The sequence below is a fragment of the Triturus cristatus genome, chromosome 11 (assembly GCF_964204655.1).
Source record: "Triturus cristatus chromosome 11, aTriCri1.1, whole genome shotgun sequence".
Taxonomy (NCBI): Eukaryota; Metazoa; Chordata; class Amphibia; order Caudata; family Salamandridae; genus Triturus; species Triturus cristatus.
In genome coordinates, this window is record NC_140594.1 from 560,223,505 (window position 1) to 560,251,313 (window position 27,809).

The following is a 27,809-nucleotide window of genomic DNA, read 5'->3' on the forward strand; positions in this document are numbered from 1 at the left end:
GGGGAAGCGCGCGCGCCTCGTGCGGCAGCAGGGGGAGGCACGCGCGCGCCTTGCACGGCAGCAGGGGGGAGGAGGCGGGCCGGCGCTATTCACTTGCGGGAGCAATAATTGCTACCATATGGTGGCGCTCGCTCCCGCAAGTGAATCTCCACACGTGCACGCGTTGCCATTGAAGGCAATGGAATGCGTGCATGATTGTGGGTGAAAAAAGGGGACCGATGGCTTAAGGTCTCCTCCTATGCAGCGCATGCGAGACCTAAAAATCAGAAGGAAACTAGTTAACAACAACAAAAATAACACTCAAGCAGTCAAGCTAATGGCCCAATTCACAAATCCATATAGGTCATAAACGTAGGTTTACAGCCAACAATGGCTGGATCTTTAATTGTAAGGTATCTACAAAAGGGTACCTGCTAGGCGTAAATGAATACTTCTACGACAGCAAAAAATACCACACCCAGGTACAATTGTGCAATTGTAAACTCCTCGGAAGGGGTGGCAAGCGGTGGGATAACGTCGTAGTTTATCTTGTGAGTTTGTGGACTCCCTCATACATATGAATGTGTGGGCAGTCCCCTCACACTGTAAACGGGAGTGAGGAGTGAGCTCTTCTGAGGCAGGGAATAAAACAGGAACAAACTTGGTGGAGGTGACTGCAAGAGGAATCTTCGTTGAGAAAAGGTTTTCAGCCTAGAGGGAAAGACATGTACAAATCTTCCCCCTGCACAGTTATACTGCATGTACAGTTCTACATTGGGAAAAAAGCAGTGTGTAAAAATGTCATCGTGATTTGCCTGGAAATCTGTGACTCGGTCAATTTCCAGGTGTACTGATGACAGTGTTTGTGAATTGCAAAAAATAGTAAATCTGTCCCTGTTCTTAGAAGTAGTATTACAAGGGTGTTTTTTGTAAACCAGGCCCTGCTGGTAATTACAAATAACATCAGTCACATTGATCCACCCATATGAAGCACTGACGCAAAAACCTTCAACTCTTATTCATTAACTATTTATTAATTTATTAGGTCCATCCAAAATGAAAACAATTGTGAACTGGAGTAGGCAGTGGAAATTAAGCCCTATTCTAGTTAATAGCAAGTACCATATACGGTCCAGCACAATCAAATCATGAATCATAAGGGCAAATGTCATAGAGACTGCTCAGTCCTAAAGTCAAGAGAGAATTATGAAGAATCTCCAAGTATTAGATCAAGAGAACGCTGACATTAAGTTTGTCTAAATAAATAAGGAATAAAAGCATTGGCACACATCCTAAAAACAACTGTTTGATAGTATTTCAGTGGCATTAAGCACGGTGTGAAGTGGCACCATGGGTTGCACTAAAAAAGGACATTTACATCAAACAATCATTAACTACACAAAACAGCTCACTTTAACCAACCTCCCAAAATTAATAAACAGGTAGAACCTTTAGCCTAAGTACAAGTAGAATTGACATTGAATTACTGTTAGAAATCGTTTATTTAATTGACAGAGATATGCACCCTGGAACAAGTAGGGTCACAATCCTAGTGCAGGGTAAGTCACAACACAATCCAAAATTATCCTGTGCTCACCCCCTGGTAGCTTGGCACAGAGCAGGCTGGCTTAACTTAGAAGACAATGTGTTATCTAATTGTGCAATAACTCATGGAACAACACAGTAAATACACCACTAAAAGACTTCACATCAGTTTAGAAAAATAGATAACATTTATCTAAGTATAATAAGACCAAAATTACCAAAAGCCATCAAGTAGAAGACAAGACTTTGAAGGTTGCCGAAATAAATGCAATAAAGTGATTAGAAGCAGGTAGCGCTAACAAGGTTACTTCAGTTCGCGAGGGTCCGGTGCAAATCCAAAGTTCAGGCTGACCACGATGGAGCACAAGACGGTTACAGGGACCCACTTAGGCCCACTGAACACAGTACCTTGGATCCTGGGGCGTAGTCTGCATGGCGAGGCTGGGCGTTGTCCAGCGTTGGTTCCAAGAGGCTGTGCAGCAAGGCTTTGTGAGGCTTCGCGCTGATTCACGACGGACTTGGAAGTAATTCAGCTCCAGAACCCACTTTTAAGGCCCGAACTTGGATGGGGCACATCAGTCAAGGGTAGAAATCACAGAAAGAGGAGTCCATCCGCACCAGCAGAACTGCAGGAAGTCTTTTGTGTCCCTAAGATTTCAGAAACAGGAGGCAATCTAGCAAACCCTAGAAGATCACTTTGGAGGGCAGACAGAGTTCAGCTCTCCTTCAGCAGAGCCAGAGAGCCACAGGCCACCGGGCATCAACCAGGCAGCAGTCCTCAGAGGAAAGCAATCCAGTTGAGTCATTTGAATGACACTGTAGTTCTTCTGGCAGAGATTCAGTGTCGGTCCAGAAGTGTCTGATTTGGGAGGGTCAGTGAACCAGTACTTATACCCAAATGTGCCTTTGAATTTGGGGGAAACTTCAAAGAGTGGTTTGGAGGTGCATGAGTACCCCTTTCAAAACAGTCCTGTGTGCTGGGTTATCTACAGGGATCACCTGCCATTTGTGTGGAATCCGGTCATTATTCTTTGATGTCCTAGTGTGAGCCTCCTTTCCTCCCGGCCATCAGATTGCAGATTGATGCAGATGGGTGCAGTCACCCCTGGCCTTCCTGTGTTTATGGCTGTATGTGCCGAATGCACGATTGGGAACTGTTGCCCCGTCCAGCTGTGTATTGGAGACAGGCTGGGGCACAGAGAGCAAAGTTAAGCGCAGACAAATGCCCACTCTCTAAAAGCATTTGTAAGAGTGGGGGGTTGGGACCGTTCCTAGCACCCAGACTGAGCCTCTTTAAAATTATTATCAACAGTTTCAGTGTCTAGGTGCTGAAATCAAATTATTATGTTTTGCTGTAAGAACAACATTTACAATTATAGTGGCCTTTGTGATTTATTTCACACTAATTTCTCTATTTAGAAAACGATGACAAACATTTATCGCATGTCTTTTTTGAAGGGCAAACTTTTCTCTTTTTTTCATATATACATTTTACAATGATGATTAAACATACTCAATAGTTCAGCTTGACTCACAGCCAAACAAGTCTCACATTCCGTGATGTAGAGGTCAGAGCCTCGGATATGGGATTAATAACCACTCTATACACAAAACCTAGTGAGAAAAACACTGCCCTTACCTTCAAAAGTTTCCACCCTAAAAGTTTGAAAGACAACCTACCCATTTGGTCAGTTTTTGAGAGTGAGACGCAACTGCAATAAAGGGAGGACTATGATCTACATTCATACACGTTGATGGAAAAATTGAAAGAGAAAGGCTATCCTCACAAACTATTAAAACACTCAAGGAAAAGGGCTTTGTTCACACCAAGAGAAGAGTTGTTGCACAAAAAGTCCAAAACTCCAATGAATAAATTGGTATGTGTATCAACATTTGGCCCACACACAAATGCGTTTCAAAAGATTATTCGTCAGAATTGGCATCTCATTAAAGGAATGGATGATGGATTTGATATACCACTCTTCGCCTTAAAAAGGATCACCAGTATTGTTGATATCTCTCTCTAAAAGCAGCATCTCTACACTAGCAGTGTTAAATCCAAGCTTACCAGCAAGGTCTTTTCATCACTAATTTCCAATGCGTAGTCTAAAAGTGGAGTAGGACTCACAGTAGTGAAAACAAAATAGGCTACTTTTCACTACATGGACCGCTGAGGTTGCGGCTTGGGAAAAGCAGCCGCCATAGAGCGGTACAGGGCAGTTTCACTGTCATCGTCCGTATTAGGAGTTGGCTTTTCTACGAGCTGGCCATGGAGGTGAGACTGTCAGCTTCAATTCGGCAGAAACAAAGTATTTGTGGTGTGCATTTACCCTGTTCCTGTGATTTTGGTCAGAGTTTGACATGGATCTCTTTCTTCAGGTCCCCCTTCGCAGCAGCATCTTCACCCCGAGGATTAGGACCCTGTTTGTGGTGATGTACTGGTGAGTCATTTTAGTACCATATACCCATTGCCTGAACTGCCCACATATGGGCCAGACTCCAGCCAAGAATACGTGGTATTTTTCCACATGTATCATGCATATATGTGCGTCTGATACAAATACATTTGAAATGCTCATTCAGGTATCGATACATATGGAAAAATAATCACCACCATTGCAAAATCTCTGCAGCTACAATGCGGGCACCACAATAAACTCGTAATAAGGCAGTCAGAAGACCACTGGCGCTGTAGTCTCCTGGCGCCCTCAGCCGCTGAGATTGGACGGTCGGAGCGCCAAACATAAAAAAGGCCCTTAGTCTTGTTTTTGATATCATTGTAAAATATATTGTTTGCTAAAATTTCGTTGTATATAATATCGATATTTACAATATTTTTGTTAAATAGTTGGGGTAGTTTTGAATTACATTTTTATGTATTTAATTCTAAAATATTTGATGAGGTGTTGATTTATTTTAAATAGTTTGTAGTAGTGTATATTGTATTTCATTTTTTATGTGTTCATTGTAACATTTTAAAACAAAAATATATGTTTAATACATTTTTCAGCAGTGGCATGTTATTTTTATAGGGGAAAGTGTGGGGAGATTTTAAAGTATGTTTTTGTAAATATATTTTGTTTGCATATTTATGTTTTTAATTTAGTTATTTTATATTTTTGGAAATGTACATTTTAAATACCGTTATTTATACTTAACAATTGTTTTTGCTGTTTTTCATAATGTTTTCATTTTATGGTTCAATTCCGTTTTATTGTTACTTCCCAAAACAAACAGAAGATAACAAGAGTAAACAGTGCTCAAAAGACTGCCAGTTGGCAGTAAAATGCAATTATGGGCTATGCAAAGCCCAAGTACACAGTCAAGCAAGCCATGTATGAACAATAAAAGAACATAACCCCCCCGCCCTCTTCCCCCCAACCTCCATTCAACCCGGCATTAGGTTCAGTATATCTTACACCCCTATACCCCCATGTTATTCTGAGGCGGGCGGTACTGCATCCTCTCGTAACCGTAACAGGCGTAAGAATCTAGGACATGTAAGCTCGCGGAACTCATGCGCCAACAGAGACAACAAGCATTTACAATGCAATGGTCTCGGCATTAGTAAAGTTAGAGCTATTGGCATTGTTTATGACATTGTTTTTGGGTAAGTTTTTGTTGTTAAAACATTTAAACAAAAGGTATTGTTATTTCCAATGTTAATACCTTAATAAGTCTTAAATGCAACATTTATTGCCTTTGTACTTACAGACAGAGTTAGCTACACATATATTGAGTTAGCTATTGATACAGTAAATACTAATGTTTTTTGTGTACTGTTTTCTAAAGATAAGCAAACCATAATGTCATTAGCAATTCGAATAGCTGTAACTTTAACAATAGTAGTATTGTTGGGTGACCTACTGTTTAGATAGTGTACTATTAGTTGTGAAGAGAAAGGTTTGAATAGGACGTTCTATATTCTAAATGGAGGAGTAATTATCCTTATCCAAGTGCATTAAGTAATATTTAGAAATTATATATTTTTTTTTTTTTAGTAATACTAGTACCCAATTCTTGCCAAATGTATACATAAGTCATTGTGTAATTATTTATCCGAATGGCGCATATAAATACATGCAAGTACATATCAAACATTATTTCGTAGAAAAAATAAACAGTAAGTCAAATGTGATTTAAGATTTTTATTAACTAAAATATTTATTTTGTATGTATCCATTTTATTCAAAGTTACAAAAGTAGTTATCTTTTTGCATATTGCATAATTTAATCTTCGTCAAGAATTTCGACAATGTGTTCATTTTGAAATATTATATTTAGTGTTTTCGGTAGATGTGGCATAAGAGCCTCTGAAAAGTCCTCAATATCTGCTGGAATTTGTAGGTGGTCCATTAAAAGCGCATTGCTTATTTGTACCGATTTTAAATGTTCATTATCTTGAATTTGTATGGTAATGGTGCTTTTTTCCTGAGTTGTATTTTCGAGTCCATATATAGTTATCTGCAGTTGTTCTTGGGGTGGCTCAATTTTCTGCAAATAGAAAAAAACATCAGTTATAAAACCCATTTTTTACTGTCTATTTTTTTTTTTTCTATATTTTAACGTGCTTTTCAGAGAAATAAAAAATTTCTTTAGATGCTGAAGGAATTTCTCCAAGATTTTTCTGTGAATTGCATTTGTTCTGCGCGGTTCAGAGAATGTGAAAAATGTAGTTGAAGGCAAAGACCCAAAGTGCGTACTTATGTGTTCTTACCTATGGAATTTATGAAGGCAGTGTTGTATTTTTTTTGATGCAGAGTGTTTCTAAATGTAATGCAAGATGATGTAAAGGTGTCAGATATTTATAGAAATGTATGTTTATATGGCACATTTTGTGAAAAATTTGCAATAGAATTCGAATATGCACAGGAAAGTAGTGAGAGAGTGCAAATAAACTCCAAGTTAAGTAATAGGTAATGTAAAATCGAAAAGTGCATTTAAGGCAGTTTTTGATTAGTATGTATTCCAAAAAGGTAAATATAGACATAGATAGAGAGTTGGATGTTGCTTTGCTTGAGATGTAGTAATGTATGATTCTGGTGCTTTTCTAATAGTAAGTTAGTGCTATATATAAAGTAAGATATTTTATGTTTCCATGTGTTTGTAGGTAAGGTGTAGATATGGACAAAAATAGTTTATATGGCATGGTTATGGACTAGCATTTTAAAATGTGTGCAAAATTATTATAATGAAAGGTGTAGTATGATTTGCAATGTATTGACCTACATGTTTTGAAGTTTGTCGTTAGGTGTTGAGCTGTAGGAAAGGTAAACAGAAAAGTTGTTTGTGATATTTCGAGAGTGTTTTGTATGAATGTATATGCATGTATTTAAAGGCTATATAGTATTTTGGTGTTTCATCTATGTGTATGAGATTTATGTGTAGAATTCCAAATTGTATGCTGAAAAAAGAGCAACTGATGTTACTACGTGTGATATAAAAATGGTGAATTTAATGAGTCTTCTGTTCTAGATGTGTAAGTAATTTCTTTGCAAAGAATACATTTTTTGTTTTTCGCATTGTCTTTTTACTTTGTACTTACTTGCAATTGTGTATTCCGAGTAGAATTTAATATTTTTTCGTTGTTAAATTCATGCACTGTCAGATGGGTTATTTTTATGTAGCTCCCAAGTTCGATGGGAAAGTCCGCTGCGTCCCTCCACAGTGTTATTTTCACTGAGTCTGTTGCATCGTTTACTGTTATTGATTTTAGTTTTGTTTCTTGTCCTCCAATGAATACAGTTTTGGTTTCTTCCTCCTGTCAAATTTGATAAACAATCATTGTTATTGGTTCTTGCATAGATAGTATACACTTGTGCTGTATCTTTGTTTATTGGAGAGAACATGCGAGTGAAAAGTTTGTTGATTGTTGTGGTGTATTAGTTGTGTAATAGTGTGTGCTACAGTGTGTATGTTAGAGAGTGTGCGTTAGAGACTTTTGTATGGAAGTATATATATGATATAATTTGTAGGAGAGTGCACATAAAAGAGTAGATGATGATATTTTGTATAGCTATCATTTTTACAAGTGTTTGAAATAAATAGTAAAAATACTTTACATGTTTGAAACTTGTGGGACTGTTCCATGTAATCAACACTTTACAGTGCATTTAGTGTCCGATGTGTATTTTTACAGATGTTAATGTTTTTTTTCGTAAATTATATTAGTTAAATATAATTTAGATTGTAAAATGAGCGAGTAGAGTTGCTAGGATATTGTATGTGTTGTGCAGTAAGTATAGTGCTATTAGCAGCAATGTTGTGTATTCTATTTGAGTTTCTACATCGATTAGTCCTAAATATAGCCTTTAGATGTTATTTCTCTATAAAAAATTGTTGTATGCTTGTAGTAGATTGTACTACAGAGTATTGGCAAAGTTTAAGTAGCAATGAATGAGATGGAGAGTGTCCGTTTTTAACTATATGTAACCTTGTGGTGTGTGTAAAAGGAGTAAGCAACAGCTATTACTTGAAATGTTTGTAGATAGTATGTGTGTTGGAGTGAGTGTTGTATATAGTTTATAGTAAAGTGTGCTGCTAATAGTGTGTGTTTTAAAGAGTTGCAGTTACTAAATGGGTTTTGAATGTATGGTATAGTGGTTTGAAGAGTGTGATTACAAAGTGTGTGTGGCAGATAGTGTTGCTGATAGTATGTAAGTTTACAGACTACTACATGCAATAGTTAAGCACCTTAATTTTTTTATGATACGTACCTCTGATATTGTCCCTAATATGCTCATCAATGTCCGTAAATTAGCTTTTCTTATAGTTTTTATTGGAGAAACTGGGGGTGCAGGCGGCTGTAGCAAATATACTGCTTCTTGGGTTATTGTTTCCGGGAGCGTTAATGGTGGCATTCTCGAAATCTTTGTTTGTTTCGTTAAGATGATGACATTGTTCTTGTTTATAAAATTCCGAATTATAATTCCATTCCCTTCTTTTGTTAGCTTGAAAAAATCATCATTGTAGCAAGTTCCTTTAATGGACCCACTTTCATCAGCAAGAGCAATGTGGAATAAAATCTTATTTTCTTGCTTAGCGTTTTTGTAGTGTGTTTTTGCAGAGCATTTGACTATGTTTGCTCGTATTGCTTTTTGATACGGTTTGCTTTCCTCGTGTTTGGTTTCCTTAATTTCTTGTATAGAAATCATCTGCAACGAGACAAATAATGTAAGTAGACCTTCTGAATCTAGCATGTAAAGAAAGGAAATTCCTAAAGCAAAATAACATACAAATTGATAATTTCAGCTTATTAAATAGCTACCCATAATGCTTTGTGATCGCTATAGTAGGACTCTAGTATACCAAAGTGAGTTATCTCTTCATTAACATATATATGGTCTAAGGTTGAATTGTAGTCTGTTGTGTAGTTTTGTATTTTTTGGTGACATTGAAATTGGTTTTGCATGTATTCTAAAAGTAGTGTTGCATTATGTGATACTTGTGCTAAATCTATGTTGAAGTCGCCCATTATTATATATTTGTAGTTTGGGTAAAAGCTCAATACGCTAGTTAACACTTGAAAAAGTTTTTGTAGTTGTACATGTGGTGGTCTGTATATTATCACAAATAAGTAATCACAATTCTTTATAAATAAAGTAAAATGTAAAATGTCAATTTCGTGCTGTGTTTCATAAATTGGCAAAAGGCAAATATTTTTCTTGTAATAAACAGCAATCCCATGCTTGGTATTTTGATTATGGAATTTATCAAATAGCATCAGATGATAGTGGTCAATATATAATGAATGACTGTTCCCTTCCCTAGTTGTGTTTATTTCATTGAGACATATAATATCTGCCTTCATGATATTTGTGTCGGCTTGTATAGCTTTGTGATTTTTTTGTAGTGAACGTATGTTGTGTACAATAACATTAAAGTTTAGCAGATAATTACATAATTGTGGTACTGATATTTCTAATAGCATATCTGTCCTTAAGCGGGCCATTTCTTCATGAACCTTTGGGTGGACAACTATTTTGTCCTGCTTAAAGTTTTTAATATATATGTTTTCTAATGATTTTGCTCTGCTTAAAGCAACATAATGCAAATGATGTATTTTACTATTGTTAAAATGGATGTAAAGTGGTTCAATAGTTTCTCCTTGTGTTCTATGTATAGTACGTGCAGATGATTGGCGTAGTGGGAATTGCTTGCGTATTATTGTTATAAATTTTTGTGTAAATTGAAAATGTCTAGAGATAACATGAATTGGTGTCCAATGAGGTGAAATGTTACTGTGATATATGTGCCTATTTTCCTGTCTTGTTAATTTGCCAACATTTTCTTTATCAAAAAGAATCCATATCACATTTGGAATGCTATTGATAGTTTCTACTAATTCAACTATACCTGTTGCACCATTTGTTAAGCCATCGTTAACATTGATATTGCATGTTAGATCGTATCGTAATTTTAATGCAATATGCAATATAAATGGCAGGCCCATGGTCTTAGTTGCATCTGCAGGTAATTGCATTAGTATTTTTTTTTTTACAATTTCGCTTAGGTCAGATGCAACTGTATCTATTGCGGTTGATGTGTATACAGGGTATTTTGTTATATGTTGTAACAAAACTTCATTATTAATATTATTAACCTCTTTGTTTGTTGCCATTATATAAGGGATGGTTTTGGTAATGTTTTGGGGTGGGTCTTGCTCGCGTGTTTGTATTTGTATAATATCGTCATTAGTTTGTTTTCCTTCTCTTAATCTATTTAGTAATTGAGCAAATGGTAAGTCGTTTAGCTGTCTCATAATTTTTGTTAATTCAAACAACTTAAAGTGTGTTTGCCATAAATTTGTACTTACTGGTCTGTATGAATGCCTAGAATTTTCAAATATGTATGTGTCAAATACTGGTTTTAACTGATAAAAATCTCCAATAGCTAATATGGATATCCCACCAAAAGGGAGTTTGGACATTTTAATTTCTTGTAACCTGTTATGTATAAAATTGAAAAGATTTGCGCCTACCATTGATATTTCATCAATTATCAGCAATTTAAGATGCAATAATTCATTTTGAAGTGCACTCCTGTTCTCATGAGTGAGTGGTTTATGAGATAGCGATTGCGAAACTGGTATTTTGAATGTACTATGTAGCGTTTTACCATGGATGTTATGTGCTGCTTTGCCTGTTGGAGCTGTAAGCAATACATAAATGTTATCAGGATTTTCCCCTGCTTTGGTATTGTAATAGCGTAGTAATGTTTGGTAAAGGGCTGTTATAAGGAAGCTTTTCCCTACTCCTGCACCACCTGTGCAAAACGTATAGCAAGGTGTTTCTTTGGTTTTTATCCAATGCAAGTGATGGTATATAAAGTTAAGTTGCTCATCTGTAAGATTTTGCATCAAACTGTGATATTGGTCATCTGGCATTATATTATTGGTTAAAAGTTCATCATTACTTGTACTTCTAATGCCTAAATCAAATGATAAGTCATATAATAGTGGTTCATTTGTTTGAACTTCAGGACAAATGTTTTCGTCAGTTTCTATATCCATTGGAGGTATAAGTAATGCGTCCAATGTACAGTCTCCATTGGCATTAGGTGTTAAAGGGGTATTATGCCTATTATACTTAGTATGATTAGCGTCAACTATATTTTGAAGTTCTAGGTATTTTTCATAATATGTTTCCTTATTACCAATAATTTGATTTTCTACTCTCCAGGGATAATAAAGCATTAGCAATTCTCTGTAATAATTTTCAGGGTCATTTTTTTTATTAAACCTGCAATACCGAATTATTTTTTGTTTTTGCCGCTTTGTATAATCTGTTTCTGCAGTTTTATTTGGTATATTAATTTCAAGTTCTTCCTCATCCGAGCTATAAAAGTTGTTTTCGGTGAGGAAATTATCATGGTCTGTTGCATTTTTCTGCTTTCTATTTTTATGATTTCCATGATACATAGATGCATAGTCAGCTAATGTACACGTTTCCAAATCTGTAGGACGTTTGCTGTACTTTACTATTACATTATCATATTGTATTTGATTGGATGTATCAGGTAACAAATTTATAGTCTCAATGTCTTTTAATAAGTAGGTACGCTTTTCTGGAGGGCTTGTATTAATGAAAACATACGATCTAGAACTTTTGCGTAAAGGAATTTGAAGTATAAGATAGGCTGCTTCTTGCGCGCTTATTTCTGTACAGTTTAGGAATTTGTTACCTATATGCTTAAGCTGCTCTTTTATGCTTGGATTGTGATAAACTTCTTTTGCTGCTTGTGCAATCAACTTGCTCATTCCACGCTGTGATTTACTAATATATGATACTATATATACGGCACATGCATATGCGTCTAAGATGTATTGTATATCAATGTTTGCTTGCCATGCTTGTAAAATTGTCGTATTGTAGTTATTAATAAAGCATTCAGCTGGTGTTCTTTTTAGGAAAATTGTATTTTTTTCTATAATGCAGCGTATACATCTAACATATTGACTTAGATCTAGTTTCATTGTATCTAAAAACTGTTCAAAGGAATAATGTGAGAACTCTTGCGTGTTCATAGTTAGGTGGATTAGTTCGATTTTCTGTAAGAGCTCTTGATCAGTTTTGTCTAGTGGTAATGGTTCCAGTATAAAAGTTTCTGGCATTGGATATTTTGGGTACTGGTATTTGCATGTTCTTTTATGTTTAATACGACAATTTTTGGTATGTCCATGCTTTTGTAGTGGCAATAAAGCCTCGATATTTGTATCTTGTTGTTTTGCACAGGTTATATATTTATCTATAAAAGCTGTAACAGTAGTAACTTCTGAAGTTTCATACTGTGGAGCTCTTTCAATCCATATTATAGCATGTATATGTGGTGATCCTCTTTGTTGAAATTCTACTCTATAAAAGTAATCTATCACCTTGCCAATTGGGTTACTTTTATGCAGTAATATACAATTAAAGAATTTTCTAACTTGAAAGTCAAAATGTCGGGCACAAGTAATGGGATTTCTCTGTATTAATTTGCATTTTTCCTCCCATGACATTTTTTTGAATTCTTCTTCTGTACATTCTTTTTTTTTCTCAGTGCGTAATAGTATGTTGATTAAATGATACCATTTAGTTTCTGCTGCTGATAATGTTAAAAAAAATGTTGGTATCCCTAATTGTCTTATCATAGCAAATAAGTCTTTTTTGCATTGCTCCCAATATGGTGGTGAGCCACGTATTGTTTTTAGTATTTTATATCCCTCATTAAATTGGAAAATGCTATCTAATTTTTGTTTGATGTCTTTTGCTGTAATAATGTTACCATTGGTAAAATATTTTCTAAGTGAGATGTATATTTTGCTCTGTATTTGCTTAATATGCAACTTTTTCAATTTGAAGAAAACATTTGTCATGGACTTTGCTACTCTTAAATCATAACTTCTTAATTCCCATTGACATATTGTACTGTAATGTATTGGTACATGCCTTTCTTTGTTTGTTGGCCTTCGCTTCCCACAAAAAATAGTGGGGAAAGCTAAATATTCAGAATCTTTGTCTTCATATAGACCCCTTGGTGTGTTATATTCTGCAGGTGCCAAGTTAATAATGTTAATGCTTTCTGTAGTTATAGTTTCATTAGATAGCATAGTATCTAAATTCCCAGCTGCAATGTTGTCTGATGAATCTGATGTATTGTTTGCATCAGAAGTGGCATTACAAGGTGGCATATTCTCTGGTGTATATTCCCAATCTTTATTAACAGTGACTCCATATTCTTGGAACATACTGCTAGTAGTTGCTAAATATAGAGCTGCACGCTTTACTTTGTTTGGCCTTACATTTTCGAAATGGGTATAGGATTTATAGCTTAATTTGCGTTTTAATTTTATTGGAATCGTCATGTTATCATTAATTTGTCTTGGTAAAACAGTTACAGTTGTCATAACATCGGCAGGAACGTTAACTACTGCACCTGAGAGAGATTTTTGGAAGCCTCGCGGCAGCGTTCTGATTTGTAAAAAAGGTATTCTTGGCGATACTAATCTCTCTTCTAAATTATGCAAGTGTAATTCAGGTGGGATATCAGGAAATGTCATCCCATTATAGAAAGAACATGGTGGTATTTTGTCCTTGGCAATATAGTTGTAACATGTCCGGCATATATCTTCTGTTTGATATTGACTAATGTTACATTCTATGAATTTAGCCCTTTTTTTTAACTTGTGCGTAGTTTGCAAACTTTGTTTATGCCACAACTGATTGCAAATAGTGTAAGCATACTCTGGGCCATATTTAATTTGTGCATGGAAAGTACTAATTGTGGCATTTGTCAAAGATGTTATATTTGTGGCATTAAGTGTATTTTCTGTTTCTTGTTCATGCAATCTTTTTCTGTTACAGTTATTTGGTTGTACTTCTATTGCATTTGGTTCATTGTGAATCCCAGCATTATGTGTAAATGTGTTTGTTATTGGATTGGGATTGTTAATAGCTATGATAGATTCAATATGACTTGTGGTTGTGGAATTCTCTGTATGCATTTGCCTATCGCTGTTGAGTGTTTCTGTAATTGTATTTTCTAGTTGTAACTCTATAGGTGTGATATGTATAGAGGCATGTAGAGTTAACTTAGTAGTATGGATATACATGTCTCTTATAGGTGTAACTTTTTTCTCTCTATGTTTTCTTTGTGTTGTCTCAAGTGACAATTTGCTAATTTTGCGTACTGTAACTGGAGTGAAGTATAAAGTAAAACTTAACGAATGTGGTACTTTGTTCTGGAGAGCCAACGTTCTGATGTAATCAATAACCTGCTCAGGTGATTTGATTTGTAAAGCAATAGAGGTCCCCTTAGCAGGAGGTTTTCCTCATTTTGGCTATTTGAATTAAATACAAAGTATGCATGAATCGTTTTGAATATTGAAATAGCGTATGCATTAAAACAAATCAATATACCACTGTTCAAATGCATTGAAGTAAGGGTTCTCAAAAGCCTTGCATTTTGCATTTCTGTTTGCTTTTCCTCCAACGTTATGCTCTTTTTTTGCTTAATTGCATATATAACGCCATTGTGCTCTATGTAATTGGGTAAATATTGTGGTTGCATACAATTTTCTTTATTAATTGACTGCATTTCAATATATAGTGCATTTCCAAGTCCCATAATAGATTGCAAGTCTTGACTATCCCAACTATGTGCGGGTTTACAGTAGTTATGTAGAATAGCAAATAGACTATTTTGTATAGATTGTGTACACCTTGATGGTAGTGTAAGATTTGTTTGTGTTTGCTGTTTGTCTGTACTATTTACGACATTTATATGTTGTTGTGTTTGTGGCCAAAAAGTTTGTTCTATGTTGTTCCTGATGTTAATATGCATTTTGGACAATATAGTCTTGGGGTTATTTTTTGGGCTAAGTATTTTGTTACCCTGAGTGTTAGGTTTGTTTGTAGGATGGGAGCTTTGTATATATGCGTTATTATGCAAATCACTTGTTGAGCCTGTGATGTTTTGTGTCTGTATGTTTTTTGTATCACAACTCGTGACTCTTGTGTTGTGTCTAAGTGTATTTCTAAGTATATTTGCGTATGTCGGAGTATTATGTGAGTTACTTGCATATTCTGTTGTATCTATGCTAGTGCAGGTAGGTAGCGTCAGTTGTGCAGTTGTTATAGGCACAATGCAATTTTGTGAGGGGGGAATATGCTGATCACTAGCTAATGATGCTGATGGCTGAAGAGTACCTGCCTTTGATCTTTGGAGGCAATCTCTTTCATTTTGTATGCGAGTTCTTAATGTGTGTGTGAATAAATCTGTACATGCTTTAGTAGAATGCACATAAATATGCTTGTGTAATATGGCACTTGCATTTTTCTCTGCTATGAGCATTGCCTTATGTAGTGAATCTTTTTTAATTGGAATTATATCTATTGGAGTTAATTCATATGGTAAGTAATTACTATTGGGTCGCTTTAGACTATATGCCAGATTTGTTATGTACTGTATAAGCCCTTCAAATGATATTTGTATGGTAATACATGTCCCATTTGGGTGAGGCATTCCTGTGGTGTCGCGGCTATGCGAGTCAAATACAAAGTATGAATTTTCACTGTGCATAGTAGCTATAACATACATATCCATGCAAAGTAAAACACCGCAATGCAAATTGAGTGCAGCTCTCAATACTGTTTGCATATTTGGCGAAGATGGGTCAAACTGTTTCAGTATATCCCCATAAGAAGGTTGTTTAAGCTTAAGCGAATAGATAGTGTCATTGTGTTGGATATAATTTGGTAAATCATCAGGATGCATAAGCTGTTCTTGATTTATGGAATGCATATCTATATATAAAGCATCCCCTAAGTCCATAATGGCATGTAAATCTTCTACAGTCCATGTATTAGCAGGTTTGTAGCTATTGTGTATGATTGCGAATGTGCTGTTTGGCAAACATTGTTTGCCCCGCGAAGTAGGAGAAAATTTGTTATGCCCTTGATGATAAGCTGCCTGCAGTATTTCCATGATATTAATAGCGACACCAAAATATTGTTCAAATAAACTGCCGGTATTAAACTACCTATTATAGGTTTGTATTGTAGCGTTCTTTGGATGCTGTATTTTAGTGTTGTAAGTTTCTTGTATGGACTATATATCTGTATGCTTCTATACAAGTATAATGCTAACTAGCATATATTAAAATTTATATACACTTTCTAACTTTTCTGAGTAGTTACTATTTATTTGTATAGCTATACAAGGTTCATGCAACTTCCCTTGTGCTGCTAATAACAGTAAGTAATAAATAGATGCTGTTCAGCAAACTAATTTCTGTGAGATAGGTTAGATGTATACTTTATTAAATTTATGCTATATGCATAGGATTCTAAAATGAATAGAAGTGTTTTCTAAGCATGCATTTGTTGTGTGTTTCTATACGCTTGTAGTGTTTCCACGAATGTTGTGCTTTAAGCAAAGGTCAGTGTTTCTTAAATAGTCTGTGAATGATGTTTACGGATTTGTAAGCACTAGACTTTCTCAACAGCCTATAGGTATCGTTAACAGAGGTTATGCATGCTGAAAACAATGAGTATGTTTCAAAAAAAATATATATATATTCTAATGATCCCAACTGATTTGTTTTCACCATAGGCTGGTGTATCAACAATAAATTAAGATACTTTCACCTTGATGCCTTGAAAAAGAATGCGCAACTTCTCACAGTTATCTATGGAAGAATAAAAACAAGTATTAATGTTGATTTAGCATAGTAATATACAGTAAGTTGTCAATAGTAACGAAATTAAGTAATTTTTGCATGGCTCATAAAGTTGGTAGATGTAATGGAGGGAAAACACAAGTAGAAATTGTATCCCAAAGAGCAATACAGATGTAATAATATGGAGATGGTTTGTAGTGTAAGGTTTCTGTCGAGTATGGTAGAAAAAGTGTTGTAAAATGTAGCATAGTGTAGACAATGTGTAGCCAAAAAAGTGTACATCGAGAATGTGTAGCAGAATGTGAAGAAAAGAGTAGTAGAGTGTTTTTCTTAGAGTATAATATTTAAATAGTTTCATTAAAAAAGACAAACAGTACGGTACAAAAACAAAGGCAATAAAACTTGTCAGTGCTTCACATAATTCATCCCATGGTAGTCTGCAGCACGGAATTATGCAACATATTGGCGCATGCGCTAAGGTACAGGGGCTAAGGCAGAGGCGCAAAGTAACACGTGTCATGCCACATGTGTGAAGTCACAGAATGTGTGTGCTGTAAAGAGTAGATGGAAGAAATTGTGAATGAGAATGTATGCTAAAGAGTGTGTGGTACAGAATGTGTAATAGAGAATGCATGGTGTAAAAAGCATTGTGGCCAGTGTGTGCTATTACAGTTGAAAACAGGGACAGCAAACTGAAAAACTTTGAGAAAAAGTTGACAGAGCCTCACGTAAGTAACCCCATTGGAGTTTGCAGATTGGTTCTCACCTGCATGCTCACTTTCTCATCATCAGCTATTGTCAACTTAAAGGTTTAAAGTTTGAAAAAAGCTAGGTAAACAAAGAGGAGAGTAAAGAAGAGGCAGTGTGTCATACGTCAAGGAGTAGCGAGTGGAGTAAGAGTAATGTATGTACAGTACAATTTTAAAGGATAGTAGTGAGGATAAAGACAGTAGAGATGTAACCATTAGCTCTGGTGCATGTTGTGAAGATGTACACAAAAATGCGTGCAACAGGTAGTATGGTAAACATTATGTATAATCATAGTGCATGAGAGTGTGCAACAGAGCGCGTGCAATAGAGCGCATGCAACAGCATGCATGCAACAGAGCGCATGGAAAGGAAAGAGGGCGCGTGGAAAGAGGGCGCGTGGAAAGAGGGCGCGTGGAAAGAGGGCGCGTGGAAAGAGGGCGCGGGGAAAGAGGGCGCGGGAAAGAGGGCGCGGGGAAAGAGGGCGCGGGGAAAGAGGGCGCGGGGAAAGAGGGCGCGGGGAAAGAGGGTGCATAAAGAAATAGTCTATTAATGGCGCAAACACTGAGCTATCTAAAGGATAAACTTTCTTAAAAATTTGACAGTGCCTTACATAAGTAACATCATTGCATTGTGCAGATTGGTTGTCATGTGCATTCTGACTTTCTCATCATTAGTTATTGCCAACAAATAGGCTGGAAGTGTGAAAAATTTGGTGGAAAATAAAGTGAGAATAAAGAAGAGCCAGTATGTAGTATACATGGAGTAGAAAGAGCAGTAAGAGTAGTGTGTGTAGTGTTGGCTTGATAGTAAAGGCTAGGAGGATAATAAAGGTAGTAGAGTTGTAAGCATTAGCTAGGGTGCATGTAGAGGAGATGTGTATTATAATTTGCACAGTAGCTAGTATGTTAAAGTGCATACCAAAAGACAGCGTGTAGTATTGCATAGAGCGTGTGGCAGAGAGGCTGTGGTAAAGAGCTGGTAGTACAGAGAGTGCCATAGAGGCTGTAAATATAGTGCGTGCTATAGAGTATATGCACCATGTTGTTATATGCGCTAAGTTACACGCGCTAAGTTACCTGCGCTAAGTCACAGTTGCTAAGCCACATGTGTCAAGTTACACAATGAGAGTACTGTAGAGAGTGGCTAAAAGAGTGTGAATGAGAATGTGTGCTAAAGAATGTGTGGTACAGAATGTATAATAGAGAATGCATGGTGTAAAAAGCAGTGTGTGCTATTACAATTAAAAACAGGGATAGGAAACTGAAAAACTTTGAGAAAAAGTTGACAGAGCCTCACGTAAGTAACCCCATTGGAGTTTGCAGATTGGTGCTCACCTGCATGCTCACTTTCTCATCATCAGCTATTGTCAACTTAAATGTTCAAAGTTTGAAAAAGCCAGGAAAACAAAGAGGAGAGTAAAGAAGAGGCAGTGTGTCATACGTCAAGGAGTAGCAAGAGGAGTAAGAGTAATGTATGTACAGTACAATTTTAAAGGATAGTAGTGAGGATAAAGAGAGTGGAGATGTAAGCATTAGCTGTGGTGCATGTTGAGAAGATGTACCTAAAAATGTGTGCAACAGGTAGTATGCTAAAGATTATGTAAAATCATAGTGCATGAGAGTGTGTGTGGCAGAGAGCATTTAAGAAGTGCATGCAACAGAGTGTGTGCAAAAGAGTGTGTGCAAAAGAGTGTGTGCAAAAGAGTGTGTGCAACAGAGTGTGTGCAACAGAGTGTGTGCAACAGAGCGCGTGCAACAGAGCGCGTGCAACAGAGCGCGTGCAACAGAGCGCGTGCAACAGAGCGCGTGCAACAGAGCGCGTGCAACAGAGTGCATGGCAAAGGAAAGAGGGCGCGTGGAAAGAGTGTGCGTGGAAAGAGGGCGCGTGGAAAGAGGGCGCGTGGAAAGAGGGCGCGTGGAAAGAGGGCGCGTGGAAAGAGGGCGCGTGAAAAGAGGGGGCGGGGAAAGAGGGGGCGGGGAAAGAGGGGCCGGGAAAGAGGGGCCGGGAAAGAGGGGCCGGGAAAGAGGGGCGGGGAAAGAGGGGGCGGGGAAAGAGGGGGCGGGGAAAGAGGGGGCAGGGAAAGAGGGGGCGGGGAAAGAGGGAAAGGGAAAGAGGGAAAGGGAAAGAGGGGGCGGGGAAAGAGGGCGCGGGGAAAGAGGAGGCGGGGAAGAGGGGGCGGGGAAGAGATTGCGGGAAAGAGGACGCGGGAAAGAGGGCGCGGGAAAAAGGGCGCGAGAAGAGGGCGCGGGGAAAGAGGGGGCGGGGAAGAGGGGGCGGGGAAGAGGGGGCAGGGAAGAGGGTGCATAAAGAAATAGTCTATTAATGGTGAAAACACTGAGCTACGTAAAGGAAAAACTTTCCCAAAAAGTTGACAGTGCCTTACATAAGTAACATCATTGCATTGTGTAGATTGGTTGTCATGTGCATGCTCACTTTCTCAAAATTAGTTATTGCCAACAAATAGGCTGAAAGTGTCAAAAATGTAGGGGAAAATAAAGTGAGAATAAAGAAGAGACAGTATGTAGTATACATGGAGTAGAAAGAGCAGTAAGAGTAGTGTGTGTAGTGTTTGTCTGATAGTAAAGGATAGGAGGATAATAAAGGTAGTAGAGTTATAAGCATTAGCTAGGGTGCATGTAGAGGAGATGTGTATTACAATTTGCACAATAGGTAGTATGTTAAAGTGTATGCCAAAAGACAGCGTGTAGGAAAGTGGGTTGCATAGAGCGTGTGGCAGAGAGGCTGTGGTGAACAGCTGGTAGTACAGATAGTGCCATAGAGGCTGTAAATATAGTGCGTGCTACAGAGTATATGCACCATGTTGTCATATGCGCTAAGTTACACGCGCTAAGTTACCTGCGCTAAGTCACAGTTGCTAAGCCACATGTGTCAAGTTACACAATGAGAGTACTGTAGAGAGTGGCTAAAAGAGTGTGAATGAGAATGTGTGCTAAAGAGTGTGTGTTGTGGAGTGTGTTTTGGAGAATGCATGGTGTAAAATGCATGCTGTGGTGTGTGCGCAATTTCTGTTGAAAACAGGGTTAGTAAAAGGAAATAATTGTATAAAAAGTTGACAGAGCATCGCGTAAGTAACACCATTGTAGTTTGCACATTGGTTCTCACCTGCATGCTCACTTTCTCATCATCAGCTATTGTCAACGTTTAGGTTTAAAATATGAAAAAGAAACGAAAACAAAGAGGAGAATAAAGAAGAGGCAGTGTGTCTTTTACGTTAAGGAGTAGCGAGAGGAGTAAGAGTAATGTATGTAGTGTTAAATTGTAAAGGATAGTGTTGAGGATAAAGGTCAGTAGTGATGTAAGCATTAGATGTGGTGTATGTTGAGGAGATGTACTTAAAAAGGTGTGCAACAGGTAGTATGGTAAAGAGTATGTAAAAGCATAGTGCATGATAGAGCGTATGGCAGAGAGCATTTAAGAAGTGCATGCAACAGAGTGCGTGCAACAGAGCGCGTGCAATAGAGCGCGTGCAACAGTGTGCGTGCAAAAGAGTGTTTGTAGAGGATTAAAGTATATTATTGCTGGAAAAATTGACATAGGCAAAGTCCAAATCCCCTGGTAGTGTTGAGTGTTTAATGTCAGTAACACTATTGAGGTTTGCCAAATACTTTAATTGTATCTTCACTTCTTCATTGTTAAAATTCGGCAGCATATAGCTTGAAAGTTCCCCAAAGAAAGGATTAAAAAGAGGCGCGTCTAACGACCAACAGTAGTCTTAATGTAGGCATTAAGTATGATATATGTAGAGGAGGTGTCTCTAAAAAAGCGCGCTTTAAATTGTATTCTGTAAAATATAGCATGTTAAAGAGTGCATGTTAAAGATTGTATGGTAAACAGTGCAAACGCAAGACTGTTTGTAGAAAACTAAACTATATTGCTATCTAATAAATTCAACTGCTCTAACGTAAAAGTTGCCAGCGCCTCATGTTATTAACACCATTTGAGTTTTCCGATTGTTTTGCATGTGCATGCTTACTTCCCCATCAACAGCTAATGCCAAATGTGGTTTATATTCACATTTTCACGATGTCACACAGGCATTTACATAAACCTACACATACACACTGCTTCATTCAATCGTGAATTTAAGTACTCCATGCAAACTTCCCATTTTGCTAAATTCTTTAAAATCAATAATACATTATTTAATTGTGCACAGCCATCTATGTATTGTTTTTTTTGGCCCAACTCTTTTCTCTCCCCTTTCCCATAGCAAGCATTTGTTGAGGAAGTTTCCCTCAGCCTGCCCCACGCTCTTCAGAATCATGGGTGTCTTTTTTTGCAACTTTTCTCTTTTGCCCAGCCGGACCCATATTTGATGGTGGGCATGTTTCTTCTATTTTATCTTTGGCCTTTTCCGGCTTATGTTTATGGCTGTGAGGCAAATTCTTCCTGAAGCAGTATGGCAAGCAATGTGCTATGTTTTTTGGCTGTTTTGTTGTTTGCTTGCTTTTTATCTAACTTTTTGTTTCTCGAGCTTAAGCGGTGTGGGTCATTCCGGTGCAGCGGCGTGCAGGGAGTGCTTTCCTCGGTAAGTATGGTGCTGTTTGTGGGACTTAGGTAAGGCATATTGTAAGTAACTCATTTTTTTTTTCTGTTTCGTTACAGGTCTTCAGCAGTGAGGGTCGTTCCAGTGCGGCGGCATGCAGGGAGGCTTTTCCTTTGTAAGTATGGTGTTGTTTGCGGGACTTAGGTAAGGCATATTGTATGTTTTGTAACTAACTGTGTATCTTTGTTTGTTTACAGGGCTTCATCGTTCTGGGGTGCTACGGTGGAGATGCCTACATGGAGCACTTTCCCCAAATGTATGGTGCTGTTTGGGCTATGCATCTATTAAAAAAAGCTAGCATTAGCTACGATGTTTAAGAGGTGTGCTACAAATGGTGTGCAGTAAAGTATGTGTATTGAGAGTACGTGTGGAAGAGGGCGCGGGGAAGAGGGCGCGGGGAGGAGGGCGCGGGAAAGAGGGCGCGGGAAAGAGGGCGCGGGAAAGAGGGCGCGGGAAAGAGGGCGCGGGAAAGAGGGCGCGGGAAAGAGGGCGCGGGAAAGAGGGCGCGGGAAAGAGGGCGCGGGAAAGATGGCGCGGGAAAGAGGGCGCGGGAAAGAGGGCGCGGGAAAGAGGGCGCGGGAAAGAGGGCGCGGGAAAGAGGGCGCGGGAAAGAGGGCGCGGGAAAGAGGGCGCGGGAAAGAGTGCGCATAAATAAATAAATAGTGTATTAATGGTGAAAACACTGAGCTAGCTAAAGAAAAGTTGCCCACAAAGTTGACAGTGCGTTACATAAGTAACACCATTGCATTGTGCAGATTGGTTGTCACGTGCATGCTCACTTTCTGTTTATTGGTTTTTTTTGACAAATAGGCTGAAAGTGTCCAAAAAGAAGTGGAAAAAAGGTGAGAATAAAGAAGAGACAGTATGTAGTATACATGAAAAAGTAGTTTTGAGCAGTAAAAGTATTGTGTGTAGTGTTTGACTGATAGTAAAGGATAGGAGGATAATAAAGGTAGTAGTTGGAAGCATTAGCTATGCAGCATGTAGAGGAGATGTGTATTACAATGTGTACAGTAGGTAGTATGTGAAAGCGCCTGCCAAAAGATAGCATGTAGAAAAGTGTGTGGCATACAGTGTGTGGCAGAGAGCCTGTGGTAAAGAGCTGGTAGTACAGAGAGTGCCATAGAGGCTGTAACTAAACTGCGTGCTACAGAGTATATGCACCATGCTGTCATATGCACTAAGTTACATGCGCTAATTTACCTGCGCTAAGTTACCTGCGCTAAGCCACATGTGGTAAGTTACACAATGAGAGTACTGTAGAGAGTGGATAAAAGAGTGTAAATGAGAGTGTGTGCTAAAGAGTGTGTGGTGTGAAGTGTGTTTTTGAGAATGCATGGTGCAAAATGCATGGTGTGGAGTGTGAGCAATTACTGCTGAAAACAGGGATAGGAAAAAGAAAAAATTTCAGAAAAAGTTGACAGAGCCTCACGTAAGTAACACCATTGGAGTTTGCAGATTGGTTCTCACCTGCATGCTCACTTTTTCATCATCAGCTATTGTCAACTTATAGTTTGAAAGTATGAGAAAAGCAAGGGAAACAAAGAGGAGTATAAAGAAGAGGCAGAGTGTAGTATACATAAAGGAGTAGCGACAGGAGCAAGAGTAATGTATGCAGTGCACAAATAATAAAGGATAGTAGTGAAGATAAAGGCATTAGAGATGTATGGTGCTGTTTGGGCTATGCATGTAGTAAAAAAAGCTAGCATTAGCTACGATGTTTAAGAGGTGTGCTAAAAATGGTGTGCAGTAAAGTATGTGTATTGAGACTACGTGTGGAAGAGGGCGCGGGGAAGAGGGCGCGGGGAAGACGGCGCGGGGAGGAGGGCGCGGGAAAGAGGGCGCGGGAAAGAGGGCGCGGGAAAGAGGGCGCGGGAAAGTGCGCGGAAAAGAGGGCTTGGGAAAGAGTGCGCATCAAAAAATAGTGTATTAATGGTGAAAACACAGCTAGCTAAAGAAAATAGTTGCCCACAAAGTTGACAGTGCGTGACATAAGTAACACCATTGCATTGTGCAGATTGGTTGTCACGTGCATGCTCACTTTCTGTTTATTATTTTTTTTTGACAAATAGGCTGAAAGTGTCCAAAAAGAAGGGAATAAAAAGTGTGAATAAAGAAGAGACAGTATGTACTGTACATGAAGAAGTAGTTTTGAGCAGTAAAAGTAGTGTGTGTAGTGTTTGACTGATAGTAAAGGATAGGAGGATAATAATGGTAGTAGTTGGAAGCATTAGCTATGCTGCATGTAGAGGAGATGTGTATTACAATGTGTACAGTAGGTAGTATGTGAAAGCGCCTGCCAAAAGATAGCATGTAGAAAAGTGTGTGGCATACAGTGTGTGGCAGAGAGCCTGTGGTAAAGAGCTGGTAGTACAGAGAGTGCCATAGAGGCTGTAACTAAACTGCGTGCTACAGAGTATATGCACCATGCTGTCATATGCGCTAAGTTACATGCGCTAAGTTACCTGCGCTAAGCCACATGTGGTAAGTTACACAATGAGAGTACTGTAGAGAGTGGATAAAAGAGTGTAAATGAGAATGTGTGCTAAAGAGTGTGTGGTGTGAAGTGTGTTTTTGAGAATGCATGGTGAAAAATGCATGGTGTGGAGTGTGAGCAATTACTGTTGAAAACAGGGATAGGAAAATGAAAAAAATTCAGAAAAAGTTGTCAGAGCCTCACGTAAGTAACACCATTGGAGTTTGCAGATTGGTTCTCACCTGCATGCTCACTTTCTCAGTTTGAAAGTATGAGAAAAGCAAGGGAAACAAAGAGGAGTATAAAGAAGAGGCATAGTGTAGCATACATAAAGGAGTAGCGACAGGAGCAAGAGTAATGTATGCAGTGTACAAATAATAAAGGATAGTAGTGAAGATAAAGGCATTAGAGATGTAAATTTGCTGTGGTGCATGTTGAGGGGATGTATATAAAAATGTGTACAAAAAGTAGTATGCTAAAGAGTATGTGAAATGATAGTGCATGAGAGCGTGTGACACAGTGCGTGCAACAAAGCGCACGCAACAGAGCGCGCGCAACAGAGCGCGCGCAACAGAGCGCGTGCAACAGAGCGCGTGCAACAGAGCGCGTGCAACAGAGCGCGTGCAACAGAGCGTCACACGCGCTAAGTTACACGCGCTAAGTTACACGCGCTAAGTTACACGCGCTAAGTTACCCGCGCTAAGTTACCCGCGCTAAGTTACCTGCGCTAAGTTACACGCACTAAGTTACACGCGCTAAGTTACACGCACTAAGTCACACAATGAGTGTGCTGTAGAGAGTGGATAGAAGAGAGTGAATTTCAATGTGCGCTAAAGAGTGTGTGGTGTAGCGTGTGTTTTGGAGAATGCATGATGTGAAATGCATGGTGGCGAGTGTGCGCTATTACTGCTGAAAATAGGAATAGCAAAAGGTAAAACTTGTACAAAACGTTTGCAGAGCCTCACGTCAGTCACACCATTTGAGTTAGCAGATTGGTTCTCACCTGCATGCTCACTTTCTCATCATTAGCTATTGTCAACTTTTAGTTGTAAATTATGAAAAATCATGGAAAACAAAGAGAAGATTAAAGAAGATAAAGTGTGTAATAAACATAAAGGAGTAGCGAGAGGAGTAATTTATGTAGTATACAAATATTAAAGGTTAGTATTGAAGATAAAGGCAGCAGAGATGTATGCCAAACAGTGCATGACATTTTTAAGCTATGAACCATATGTTCTGAATGAAAAAATTCATTTTTTTCCAACGCGTGATTCCCCAAAAACAATTGCACAGTAGTATCTGCATTACTGCGGGTAATACATACATGAACGCCAATGTTTGTACAGCAAACACTAAAATTAAGTAACCTTCGAGGAGCGATGAAATAATTTAGAAAAGGATACCTCGTCCCGCTAGCGTACTTTGTGAAACCCCTCCCACCCCCTCCAAAAGTCTAACAAACATCACATGACAAAATGTCACTGCTAGTATAAGCTTAACCCCCCTCCCCCCTTTTCGCCCCCCTCATCACACACTTGTTTCAGTTGGTTCCATTAGCATAGAAGCCTTAGAGATTTAAGTAAGGTAAAGACGCGTTTTAGACGGTACCTATACGTAAACAATGTACCTTAAAAGCAAATGCAAAGAATCCCAACCGGAACATGGTAAATGTATTCAAATGTCAAGCCAAACGAATAGAAATAAACCCAAATCTATAGAATGCGCGCACCATAACTGCAATCATAGGCCAAAAGTCAGTTCCAAAAGGAGGCATGCATATGAAAACATTTCACATAAATGTTTCGCATCACAAAACACATTTTGCCAACAAAAGTAAAACAGTCGTAAGACATGTAAAAAGTATCAAGCGCATTAATATTCCTCGGGTGCGAAAATTGTATACTAGCATATAATTGCAGATGACTGGCAACAGTCGCAAATTTGCAATGCAATCGATGTTAAAGTATCTTATGCATAGAGTGTTTCAGTGAGGATGAAATAAGTGGCAAACTAAATCAAAACGTTACCGTAATAAGGCTAGCATTAGTGGTGCAAGCAAAAAGAGCAAGTCAATGTACTGCATGTGCATTCGTTAAAGTTGGCCTAATATGTTTCGAAAGCTGTTCGGTTTTAAGCTAAAAACAAAATGATGGCATCTAAACGTTACGCTTACAAATCAAAATAAGCAGGATACCCAACGATGGCGAAGCGGTACCGTAATGTATACCGAAATACTGGCGAAAGCCAAAAGCATCCAGGTTATGTGCTGTCTATGTGTGTCCCTTCTAAATTCTGCCCAATCTACGCTCACCAAATATTTTATTGCAAACTTGACAAAAAAGCGCGGGTCGGAAGTTTAAATGCATTCAGATACGAAGCGCACTGTGGTAACTACAAAGCGCCTAACATGTTGCCAAAGGTTGAGATCGCAAAACCACTGCACTTGTCATTAGCCAAACACGACAGAAAACGTTCAGTGACTTCATTGTGTAAACGGAAATACAATAGAAGCTGCTTACCTTTTAGCAATAGAGATCGTTTTGGTCGTACTGGATGACCCACGAAATGTCTTGAATGTCTGCTCTCCCAGTTTAGGTCAAGGAAAAGAGAAATAAAAGGGAGTTAGTTCAAATGTTTTCTGAAATCTAGCCATCTATTCGAAAGGCAAATGCATTGTAAGTTGTATTTTAAGTAATAATTGTACGATTTCGGACAACAGAGCAAGTGTGCAATGCAATCCAGGGAAACGTTTGTAATGCAGTGTGCGCCTCACAAAGTATGCAATACACGTGTACCGTAATGTGTATAGTAAGAGTGGCAAACACCCAAAAACTGCAAAATAACGTGGTGTGCGTGCGTGCTCCTTATAAATCGTGTTAAATCTTTCCTAGCAAGTGATTTCTTTTCAACGATTGTAATCGCGGCTTCGAAACTTAAAGTCAGCAAGATACCAAACGATGGCGAGCCGGTACCGTAATGTATATATAAATCGCGGCGAAAGGTAAAACATTAATGTAATGTGGTGTGTGTGCGTGTCCCTTGTAAATTCTGCCTAACATATGCTAGTAAATCTTTTCGTTGCAGCTTTTAAATAAAAGTGCGGCTTTGAAAATTTAAAGCCATAAAGACACTCAGTGAACTTTGCTAATAAATAAAGCAAATAACATGTTTGCAAAGGTCAACATTGGAAATTTACTGTACTTGTCATTAGCAATCCACGATAGAAAACGTTCGTTGAGTTTATTTTAAAAAGGGCAATACAATTGAATTTGCTTACCTTTTTGCAATAGAGATAGTATACTTCGTACCGGATGAACCACGTAATGTCTAGA

At 38.2% G+C, this 27,809-nt stretch overlaps 1 protein-coding gene across 1 annotated transcript; it reads right to left on the minus strand.

Moving 5' to 3' along the window:
- Nucleotides 1–5,658: 5,658 nt before the first annotated feature.
- On the minus strand, nucleotides 5,659–27,047 carry LOC146785058 (uncharacterized). Its single transcript, XM_085636069.1, has 5 exons — nucleotides 26,997–27,047; nucleotides 16,653–16,693; nucleotides 8,241–8,678; nucleotides 7,070–7,285; nucleotides 5,659–6,018 (listed from the first exon to the last, which is right to left on the minus strand). The coding sequence occupies exons 3-5, from the start codon at nucleotides 8,676–8,678 to the stop codon at nucleotides 5,755–5,757; spliced, it is 918 nt and encodes a 305-aa protein (XP_085492195.1). The 5' UTR covers nucleotides 16,653–16,693; nucleotides 26,997–27,047; the 3' UTR covers nucleotides 5,659–5,754.
- Nucleotides 27,048–27,809: the final 762 nt, after the last annotated feature.

Bases quoted from the DNA above. Each gene is read 5' to 3' on its own strand.
- LOC146785058 (XM_085636069.1), bottom strand. From the start codon at position 8,678: ATGATTTCTATACAAGAAATTAAGGAAACCAAACACGAGGAAAGCAAA. The intron at 7,286-8,240 runs GTACGTATCATA...CAAATTTGACAG, and splicing joins TATTAGGGACAATATCAGAG to GAGGAAGAAACCAAAACTGT. The intron at 6,019-7,069 runs GTAAGTACAAAG...TTCTATTTGCAG, and splicing joins CTCGGAATACACAATTGCAA to AAAATTGAGCCACCCCAAGA.